The sequence below is a fragment of the Sinohyriopsis cumingii genome, chromosome 4 (genome assembly GCF_028554795.1).
Source record: "Sinohyriopsis cumingii isolate HCF-2022 chromosome 4, ASM2855479v2, whole genome shotgun sequence".
Classification (NCBI taxonomy): Eukaryota; Metazoa; Mollusca; class Bivalvia; order Unionida; family Unionidae; genus Sinohyriopsis; species Sinohyriopsis cumingii.
Window position 1 is genome coordinate 128,367,301 of NC_142964.1, and position 12,135 is coordinate 128,379,435.

General features: G+C 36.7%; 1 protein-coding gene across 2 annotated transcripts in view; it reads left to right on the top strand.

The window, feature by feature from the left end:
• LOC149802080 (HAUS augmin-like complex subunit 1) overlaps positions 1-12,135 on the top strand; it is a 71,576-nt gene that overhangs the window by 44,462 nt on the left and 14,979 nt on the right. The window contains exon 9 of one of the 2 annotated variants that reach the window (XM_089956478.1): positions 9,551-9,773. The exons of the other annotated variant lie outside the window; for it this stretch is intronic. Within the exon in view, the coding sequence (XP_089812604.1) occupies positions 9,551-9,601 (51 nt within the window). The 3' untranslated portion in view covers positions 9,602-9,773. Of the gene's footprint in view, positions 1-9,550; positions 9,774-12,135 lie in introns of those variants that run through there. 2 annotated transcript variants of the gene reach the window in all.

The following is a 12,135-nucleotide window of genomic DNA, read 5'->3' on the forward strand; positions in this document are numbered from 1 at the left end:
CATACTTAAATTTCATCTCCCATCTATTATTTTTATTGTTATAGTAATACCTGTTGTTGTATATGGTGCATGCAAATTGTTTTGAATCCTGCGAATTTATTGATATTTTGACATTATCATATTGTTTGTTCTGTTACAGTTGACTTTGAGTGGTAACAAAAATGTTCACGGGTGGATTTACCTGAGTGCTATGTTTAGGCAATCATTTTTCATTCATAACTTAATCACAGTTGCCATTTATTACAGATTTTATAAATATATTTGTTGTATGCACTTCGTTTTTTTTTTATAACTTCATTACAGTGATGACAACAAATTTCACTAAATGCAAGCAAAAGTTTGAACATGCCTTATTTGTACCAACTGCTTTTTGGCCGAACTGGACGAGAAACCTACTGTAAAAGATATGATCCAAGAATACATGGCCCAGTCTTCTTATGAAGCAACTCAAGTGCTGCAAAAAAGAGAGCAATGTCAATTCCATCTTAACATGAAGAGCTGAGATTATGCCCCATGTCTGATTTCATAATGAGTCTCATGGGGGATGTTGAGATGCCCTCTCCACCTCACCCCATCAAGATAAAAACAACAGCTCCAAATCATAATGCAGTCAGAATGAGAGATGATTCAAACTAAGTGTTGGAATTGTACATGATCTCTTTAATAAGGCTTTGTCAAGATTATCAGTTTCTAAACAGGAAGAATTTTATCAGAATCCGACTCGGGATAAGCCTTTAGCTCCCCACATGAGGTATGAGAATCCTGTCAGATACCATGCTGCGAAGGTGTAGAGTCAAACTTATCTTCACCTATGAGGCATGATTGTACACAGATATCACATGCTCCGTCTGTGCATGAGAACTTTCCTGCCGGATGCGAAGGGATACTATTTGACTTGTACAGAGGTCTGGACTGACCAAATTACACTTTAACTAATACAGACGGACATATATACTAGCAGACCAACATGGCATTTATCATCTTCCATATGCCTATCCAGTTGTCAACCAACTGATCCAGTTGTATGTTTAACTTCAGTGTTCACAACTTGGTTTTCTTGGACTGGCAATCCAGCCAGCCATCCACATATACCAACAGCTACAGTATCTCTTGCTGAATGCACCACACATTTGACTGGCCAGCCAACTGACCAGCTGGACTGAACATTGCTATGCATCTTCATTGTGAACTGCCTTTATAGAGCCAAACTGGCAGTGTCAAACCAGCATTCTTTTATACCACCGAACTTAGCGTTATATCATATGAGCAAAATGATGCGTGCTGACGAAGTACCTAAGGTGTACAAGAGTATGTCAGTCCTGAGCTAGATGAAGGAAATGAAATGGATATATAAAAATCATCCAATCCAGCAAAAGAATGGATGAAATTCAGCAATATAAGAAATCTATCAAATCATGCCTTTGAGTGTCCTCCTCCACCTATAGTCTTCCCGACCTGCAAGGTCAGTGCCACTGGATATAGATGATGACGACTTCAGTCTGTCATTACAAATATTCCCTCAGTTTTCAAAAGTTGCAGAAATCACCAGGCATTTCCTGGAAAAACTAATGTTGATAAGGACATTTTTCCCCTAGGGCATCTCTGCCCCACCTTGTGGATCAGCAGCAAAATGTCACTCCTACATCCAGGATGGTGAGGAACATTATATCAGCATTATCTTTACTTAATTTAGTATCTTTTGTGATTTCTTGACTCGCTGATAAGGCCAGAAACAATCATGCATAGGATTCAGTGCGCTAAATTGCCAAGATAATGAATAGGGCATCTGACTGAACCATGGCCCTGATGGTCTCCTGCAACATGGACTTAAAAGAAATGCACTTCTGAACTCTTTTTTTAAAACTACACAATGCAGCAGCCTTGCACACCTTCCCATTTAGTTCTCCCACATCTGTTTGGTGGTCAGAAAACAAGAAGCACAAGAGATGCCCCTCACCTATTGGGATGTCCTGCATATAGATTGTTCCAGAGAGTGGACAATGATTAGTAGGGATACAATAGAGGCAGTTCCCAATGATGACAGAGTAACCATAGCCAGTTGAATTACAGGAGGTCCTACACCCCTACTTTTCACCGACAGGCAGGGAGAGGAGAAAGAACCTGTGTTTCTTCCCCTCTGCCTCTTGCCACCTGTCAGAATCTTATTCATCTGACCTCCTTCACTTTGAACACCCATTCATGGCAAAAATCGATCCGATAATAGAGGACATACTACAGAAGGAAATATATTTTTTACTCATGAAGAAGACAGTAACAATTGTACAAGCTGTACACAGGGCTTCTGCACAAGGCTGTTTCTGGTGACAGAGTCCATTGGCAAATTGAGACATGTAGTTGACCTAAGCAGGCACAATCGATTATTTCTACCCTGAAATTCAACTTAGAGACAGCAAAGTCCATACAACTCAACAACTACGCCTAGACTTGATGCATATTTTCACATTCCAATCCATCAACTTAGTGCAAATATCTTCACTTTGCCTGTCAGGGCAAATTATACCGATTCAGCGCTCTTCTTTTCAGGCTAGCTTATGGCCTTGGGCCTTCACAGAAACTTTAGACTAATCTCCAGGTTCAGAATGACCTCCTCCACAATGACAAAGGTGTTCCTAGATGACATCCCTTTAAAACATTGGTAAGTTTGGTTTTGGTCCAAATTATGAATAACTTCTTGTCATAATTTATAGCTTAGGATTAATAATAAATGATGAAAAGTGAGACCTTATCCCCTTTAAACATTTTATCCATCTCAGTGTGGAGTTTTTCTTGCACCTAAATGCATCAAAAATATTCATGCACCAGAAAGGATTTCATTCAAAATGTTTATCTCAGCAAGGGAGTTTCTTGATCTCCTCAGCCTATTCAATATAATTGCAGATTTGTGACTCCTTGGTCACCTTTGTTTGTGCCAATTACAAATAAAACTGCTTTTGCAATGGCCACCATTCATATGCCGTCATGTTAAAAAAAACTTTTGATATTGACCATCAAAAATTCCTTCTCTAATGGCAAGACAGTAAGTGACTTATAGTAGGAAAAACTGTCAAAAACACTCAACCAGAAATAAAGAGTTTTACAGATTCCAGTCTGTTGGATTGGGGAGCACACATGCTGCTGAACTTTATGATGTCAGTTGCAAGTGAATGTTTCAGGAGATGACTCGTTACATCAGCCTCCAGGAAATGAAGACCATTCTCAACACCTTCAACACTTGGCTGGAACCCACGTGTGGACATATGGTCCTGATAATGTGCTACAATTTGGGAGTTGTCATGTACCTCCTTAAGCAGGAAGGAACAAAATCACCAATCCTTTGCATTGGATTACCTTCTATGGTATGCATAATACCAGAGAAATATCCATGTCTGCCACACACCATAATGGTTCCCTGTCAAGGACACTTGCATCATATATAGTGTTCTCTCCATCCTTCCACATTCAGTTGAGTCTGCACCCTGTTGGGCCAACTGATGATAGATCTTTACACAACAAGGTGGGACAACAAATCGCAACAAATGAAGTCATCTCCCTTTATCAGACCCAGAAGCACTGCCTATCAATTCGCTGTCAGTTGCCTGGGAGGGAATGTGGACCTATGCTTTACCTACATCACTCCAGATACCAAAAGTCATTCAGAATTGAGAGAGATATGAACTGCCAAATAGTTCTGATCACCCCTCTCTGATGGGATAAATCCTGGGTTAATTATCTGCTATCCCAAATGACAGCCATACCCAAGTAAGTTGTAGCAATCCCAACTCTTCTCAAGTAGCCCAGGTTGCCACTGTTCTACAGAGAAACTCTTCCTTAATGCGTAGCTCTTGTCAGGCATGCCTTGCATGCAAAGGCTTTCGGAAATTCATTTGTGAAGAGGATCACAATAGCTAGAATCCCATTCTCTCTTAATGCTTACAAAAGGAAATGGCATGTTTGTAATGACTTGTGTCATTTCAGTTCTGTCATACAACTGAATTCCTCAACTGGTCAACTTCTTTTTCTTTCTCATTGAAGAAAAGAAGTGAGTCCCAATCATCATCAAGTGATATCAGTCCATGATCTTGGGCTTATTCCACATTCATGAATGAGACAATATTGGACACAACAGGGACTTTTCCGACTTGCCATCGGATTTTTGAAGTTCGAGCCCATCATCCATCAGTCAAACAGCTATTATGTATGACTACCTTTTGAGAGTGTTTGCCTTAGCTTGCAGTGAGTGAGCTATATACCCTGCCTTTGGACCTGAACTACATGCAGTTCTGTCCTGATACCCTGCCTTTGGACCTGAACTACATGCAGTTCTGTCCTGATACCCTGCCTTTTTACCTGAACTATATGCAGTTCCATCATGATACCCTGCCTTTGGACCTGAACTACATGCAGTTCTGTCCTGATACCCTGCCTTTGGACCTGAACTACATGCAGTTCTGTCCTGATACCCTGCCTTTGGACCTGAACTATATGCAGTTCTGTCCTGATACCCTGCCTTTGGACCTGAACTACATGCAGTTCTGTCCTGATACCCTGCCTTTGGACCTGAACTACATGCAGTTCTGTCCTGATACCCTGCCTTTGGACCTGAACTACATGCAGTTCTGTCCTGATGGATTAATTGTCTAAGGACACAACCTGGTTTTAATGCAAAAAACATGATGCCATTGCTATGCAGTCAATAAGTATTCATCCTCTCTTTGTGATTGATGCATTGAGATAGGTGAATCTTCAGGATCCATACACTTTTGCATTATTCCCTTTGTCTATATAATACATAGAAAGACATTTTTCATCTTTCTGGTATGGCTGGATTCAGAGACAGCAGAGAAACTTATCCTAATATAATGTCATTAGGTAAGTAATATCAGTGAAACATAATTTAGTACAACATCTGCTTTCTTGAAAACTGTAGTTTATTAACTTTGGCTTAAAATGCAGACTTGTTGGAGTTACAATGAGCTCAGACTTATATTTTTATTAGGACTAAATTGAAGCAAAACATAAAATTTAATAAGTATATAACATTAATGCACTGTTAATGTTAAACATTATTTTGTCAGTGCTCCAACATTATGCTGTAATAGTTTAAAAAGAAATCATAGAAATAGGTGATACATCTTTCAAAGTTACAAAACTTCAGAATGTAATAGCCCTTTAAATAAATTAAAACGGAAATGTGTTACAGTCTCTTATTTACCATATTTGCCGGCCTATAAGTTGATGTGGATCAGCAAAATTGGCAAATTTTCCAACCTTCATCCATATATATGTCGATGCTTAGTATAAGTAAATATAACTAAAAGTACCTAATTATTTTAAATGTATTATATACTTTTTGCTACTTATAATGACGCTGACCTGAAAATTTTGTGAGTTACAGTTAGGATAAAACTTGCTATGCTGTGTGGAATTAAACTATAATAACTTCTGGTTTCATAAATATTAAAAGTATCACTGTATGCTATTTCAGATTACAAGCAATAGGGAAATTGCATCATTAATGTTAAAATGCTTTTTCCACAGTTTTTTGAGGAAGAGAGATAGAGAGGGATGCATATGTATTTCATCGCATTTTTCTTCTTGCACCTCGTAATCAGATAAAATATGGTCCAATATGAGAGAGAGAGAGATATTAGCTCTTCATGTTTATTTCCCCCGTTTAGCTGAAGCTTTTGTCAAAGAGAGAAAACATTAATAAATGAAACATTAAATATAAACTATGAAAATACATACCATACTCTGCCAGGGTTTAAATATTCACAATAGTTATATCCCTGTAGACTCCATTTAGGTTAAATCACAAGAATGACCATTTTGCATGCTGTCTGATTTTCTTTGCCAGTATAACGACCTCTCCATTCTCAAAAAATAAGACCTTTTTTAAAGTGCATGTACTCTTCCTGTACTTAGACAGCAATTGTTTTTTTATCTTTGCTCATGTTATTTTAAATTGCTGTCAGTTTCATTGGCATGTTCAAAAGATGTCACTGGCTGAGAAATTTACATGATCAACCACCTGGCATTTCCTTTTATTATATGGTATAATAGTCATAATACCCATGGTTAGACTCATTTCCCTATTGGTACCCTCGCTAATCTGATCAGGTCTGCCAAATCTTGACCTCAAACAGGTGTTAGCTTGAATACAGCTGTAGCATATTTAATTAGAAGGTTTATACCGCTATAAAGTCATGTGATTCTTGGATAAAGGAAGTGACAACAAAAGCTAGAAGGCATTGCTTACCTAGTGGTGTTAATTGATAATGGAATATGGTACTGCACTTGTACATGAGTAATATCAGTGATCAGGTAATTGAACAGTATAATACAGATTTACAATTGTGAAGACATCTCTCTTTCTCTGTCTCTCTCTCTCTCTCTCTCTGTCTCTCTCTCTCTCTCTCTCTCTCTCTCTCTCCTGCATCGGGATGTAAGTTTTATTTGATCATTAGGTGCAAGAAGAAAATTGTGATCGAATATGTCTTTGTCATGATTATTCATCATCTATCTTGTCAATTCTAAGCAAATACATGTAATCAAATTTAAACAATGTTTATTACAAACAATGTACTTTACTGGTGCATGCTGCTTTAGCGCAATTACATCTGATTTATGTTAATTTTTAATACTGACAGTCATGTAATTGTTTAAAATACTCATTGTGGGATCCTATATTTTTTCATACATGATCTCTTCCCCAAAATGAAATATTTTTTACACAATATTTTTCATCGTTTTGGAGAATTATTTTCCATACGAAAAATACGGTAAAATGATTCAGATGACATAATCCATATGTAAGTCGATTTGGAGCATAATATGAAGCTAAGATTTTCTGCTCAAAAAGTATCGTCTTATAGGCCAGCAAATATGGCAGTAAGCTTGATGTAAATGATTATAAAAGCATTAAATTTATATGCATGTCTTTATGATTGTGTTTAATAATTATAAATACAAATTGTCAGTAGAATACTGGCCATTTTTACAGTGGAATTTCAAAAACTCTTAATTCCTGAAGTAAGGTTTGAATTTTGAATGAATTTCAGTTTTTTGTATCATAAGAAACATGTTTTATGCTGAGACCAAACAGGTCCTCAAGTGATATGGATCATTCAAGTGATATCCTAGTTATGGATCTCTTATTGTACCAACATTAACATTCTGTCTTCAGTATTAACATTTTAGCTTTAATATACGGATTACCTAAACCATTTTTGAATAATTGAATGCAACATGCTATCAAAATAAACTGACAGATCTAAAGCAACATGAGAAAATCAAGATATGTTTATAGGCTTAGGTAATATTATTATATATTACAATACATTGACCATTGGCCAAACAAAAATGTTCTAACTCTGAAAGTGTCATCGATGCAGTACCCAGTACACAGCAATGCCACAAAATTGTTGGCTGCGAAGGGTACCCATTTTAGGACTCAAGTGGCAGGCTTGATGTGGTCTTGAATACATGAAAATGCAGTAGTAAGTGTGGTCACAGACCAGGCTTTCCAAGCCTTTACCAGACAGCTTTGAAGTTTGTAATGTTAATACATTGCCATCAATAAGAAACAATGTTCTCATCTTTGGTATACATAGTTAAATCTGTGCACAACTGTACATCAGTTAAACAAAGATTTGGATTGTCTCGTATGTTTGGTATACACATAGTTAAATCTGTACATCAGTTAAACAAAGATTCAGATTGTCTCATATGTTTGGTATACTTTACACTACTGTACATCAGTTAAAGATTTGGATTGCCTCATGTTTGGTATACATGTACACAGTTAAATCTGTACACACAGTTAAACCTGTACATCAGTTAAAAAAATATTCTGATTGTCTCATGTTTGGTATGAACAGTAAACCTTTACATCAGATTTTAAAAAATTCTGATTTGTCTGTCTCATATGTTTGGTATACAAACAGGAAAACATGTAAATAATTTAAAAAAAAAAGATTCTACTTGTCTGTCTCATATTGTTTTATTCACACAGAAAAACATGTTAGTCAGTTAAAAATAGATGCTGTTTCCCTTTAAATGGAGCAGGAATCTCTTGATGCAGCATGATGTGAAAACATCACAGAGCGCGCTATAACCTTCAGATCACACTGACTAAGGGCAGCAAGTCATTGACAGAGACCCACAATAGTAGGAAGCTTTACTTGATGTTCCTTGCTGTTTGTGTTCACAATGTTAGGTTAGTTGTGAGAGTGAATGTGTGTTCACAACGTTACATTAGTTGTGAGAGTGAATGTGTGTTCACAATGTTACATTAGTTGTGAGAGTGAATGTGTGTTCACACTGTTACGTTAGTTGTGAGAGTGAATGCGTGTTCACAATGTTACGTTAGTTGTGAGAGTGAATGTGTGTTCACAGTGTTACGTTAGTTGTGAGAGTGAAATTCATTTCCAGCAAAACTGTTTATATATGGAAGAGACTGAAGCCTTGTTTCAAAAAGCTTAATTTGCTGTAAAGGAAAATATTGTTTGATATAATGCCTAGTCATCAAGAACTATCTGTTTTCACAGTGGTCTTAAATAAAAACTCAACATCAATCTTTAATACTTCTGTGGAATTAGGTTTGTCTGCCTGATAGGCAATTAGAATCATTTTTTAACTGATGTACAGGATGTACTATAAGTATTTATTGTTGCTTATTTAAATGAATTTACAATATATTGCTTTGCCAAGAAATCCTAGGACACGTGTATTTTACATTAGTTCTTTCCACCACCACCCCCCCCCCCTTATGGCACAGTGTATTACATTATAATGTCCATCTCTCCGTCTGTTACCAAAAACTCCAAGTTATCTGATGTCACCAGTTACCAGAAATTGTGGATGGCTTGTACATGGTTTTAGGTAGAACCATATTGATTTTGAGGTCTAAATATCAAAGGTCAGGGTCACTGTGACTGAAAGGAAGAAAAATGTTTTTTTGCACATTAACATTAGTTTCGTGTCAGAGAGCTGGACCAAACTTTGTGGATGGCTTGTGTTTTGGATAAGAAAGAAGCCTATTAATTTGGGGGTCAGTTAAAGGTCAAGGTCACTGATATAAAGAACAAAAATTTTTTTGAACACAATGACTTTAGTTCTAGACCAATTACCCTGACCAAATTTTGTGGAGGGCTTTCATTTAAGATATGGAAGAAATCTATCAATTGGGGTTCATAAAGCCTGAAAACACACAAAGTTCAATGTGGTACATAGAAAAATGGCTTTTGCTAAATAACATTTGCTCTAGAATAAGTTTCATGACCAAACCTTGTGGATGGTTTACACTTGGAATAATAAAGAAATCAAATGATTAAGGGTCTAAAGTCAGATGTAATGGTCATGGCATGTCGAATAAGAAAATAATGGTTGCTGCACAGCAACATTAGCTCACAACCAGACATCGGGTGGGCAATTAGTGTAACTATCACTGCAAACAGTATAACAGTTGAAATTACTAAAAAGTCAGTTCACAGATGTTCGTTCAGCTCAAGGATACCTTCAAGGCAATTTTGCTGCTCTTTCTTTGCAGGCGGCTTTGGATGCAGAAATTACCAAGAGAATTGACCTCATGCATATGTAACATCAGGATACTTAAATCATTCGGTCTTCCAGTATCTGTGTTTGTCAAGGAAATGATATGCTGTTGAATCATGGGAACAGGAATACCTAGATGTGATTTGCATTGGATCTATTGATGCCACATGAAATATTTGTCTTGTATAGTGTAAATACAAATGTAAATTTGTAGTCAGTGTGACATGTTATGTATTTATCCACTTTTTTGTTGCTGCATTTTTCTCGTACACGAAAATGTATTTTTTTCATTTTAAAAGTACAAAAAATAATGTGTAAAAAGTTTATTTCTGGGATTGTGTAAGGTTTTGTCAATTTCACAAACTTGGAGGGAAAAAATTCCTTTTTGGCGGCAAAATATACCATCTGGCGATTTTTTTTATTGCTGACATTGTTGGTTGTTTGATCTTGTATATACAACCATTGGATTGGAGTGGAGAAATTCAGAGGCCTCATGAAAGGAAGCCACAAACTTGATATAAAATGCACTGAAGTTTATCTTTTGTTTCATAAACAAACTCTTTGTCCATATTGACAAACCATCTAAACAGTGCATTGTTTCATCATAATCCACTTATCTTGACATCTAGCATGAGTACTATATGTTGTGAGATATCCACTTTTTTGTTGCTGACATTTCTAGTAATGGAGATCAACTGTATGAGGCATTTTCTCGTAATCTATCTTTCGTTGGATTTTTGGCCACTCACTAGTAATTAATATATTTACATAGACTGACATTTGTATATGGATGGTAAGTAAAATTCCTCTTCTTTCCACTCAGAATTAGATCCTTCAGAATACTCACATTTTCTGTAATAATCCCTGTCATCAGACCAGAACATCTGCATCTCTATCGTTCGTTGACCCTTTGTTAAATTTCTAACACATGTGGCAGCATCACGCTGCTACCACAAATGTAAAAAAAAAGAAGAAAAAAAAAAACCAAAAAAAAAAGAAACGCAGCTTAATTATTGGTTTCTTCAATAGGCAGTGAGGAACAATTGCTAGAATAGACCGTAATGAATTCCAATTCCTTTTGAAATAGTTTGCTGAAATTTCAGAGGAAACAGAGTACCTTTGAAGCACCAATTTTTATGAAAACGTACTCAGCAGATAGGAAAAAAATCTGTCTCAATCATGCAGTACAGTTCTTTGATGTTGCTGCCACAATAAGAAATGGGCATTTGTTTGGTTCTTCAAAGCTGTCCTTTAGCGGTGACTTCAATAACACATGCACCCATCATCAAAGAAAGCCGACAACAGTCTTCAATAAAAACAAAGAACTTTTCTTCAAAGGAACTCAGTACCAAACTTAAATAAAAGTAATGGAATCTGATGGATTTTTGCATTTTCTAATGTGGCTGGAACACGTTAACTGTGCTGTGAAAGATTAATTTTTGCAGGGAAAAAGTTTATGCTAATGAACACTACCAACGGCAGCTTAAAATGCAAACTGACTTTTAACGGCTTGGGATGTACTGAAAAGAAAATGTGCTTCGTCGTTCGTTACTTGATTGTGCTACGTTTTTCCACTGAATTCAGACCAATATGACCTGTGACAAAATTATTGAATATTTTAAATCTCTGTGTGTGCATATTTTTGATGGAAACATTTGTATTGTGGCTTCAATGTACGTGATGAGATTCACGGGTGAGTACATGGTGTTGATACTCTATTCATGCTATACATTAGACATGTATATATAAACAGTATTCACGTATATGTACCAATTCATGGTTCTCTAAATAAAGTAAACTATTATATATGCCTTCTGTTTTCACTACAGGTGTATTTCTCATTTAATATGCATTAATTTAAGATGGTAACTGTGCTGATGAAGCACGTAGTTTACTGCCTGCATGTATTACCTAACCCACCCCACCCCCCCACAAATTTTTTTGGGGTATATGCATAATTTTCCTCAGTTAACTGACCTGGTTGCTTATAACACAGTTCGATTTATAACGTGGTTGGGTTCTATGGCTTCCAACATCTGCCATGTTAGAGGGGGGTCACATTATATATCTATATATATATATGTATGTATGTGTGTGTGTGTATATATATATATATATATATATATATATATATATATATATATATATATATATATATATATTAGTTAGTTAGTTAGTTGGCATCCGTTAGTCTCGAGAGATGATGGAACTGCGCCCATGAGAGATGTCCCGGTTGGTGGTTGTGCAGCATCTGCTGTGGCTATGTAGTCCAATGCGGGAGTGGCAGTCCATGCTGCACTTGAAGGTTGTGTCTTGTGTTGGTTGGAGCTGCTTCTTCTTCCTCTGTGATCGTCTTTCATCAGCTAGCACGCATAGCTTATCCTCTCTGGCTTTCAGACCAGTGATCAGAGCATGTCGCCAGCTTGATCTGTCTAGAGCGAGCTCTTCCCAGATGTTGACATCGATATCAAGGGCTTTCATGTCATGCTTGCACACATCCTTGAAGCGGAGATGTGGCAGTCCGATCAATCTTTTGCAAGAGGCGAGTTCCGAATAAAGAATGTCTTTGGGGATCCATCC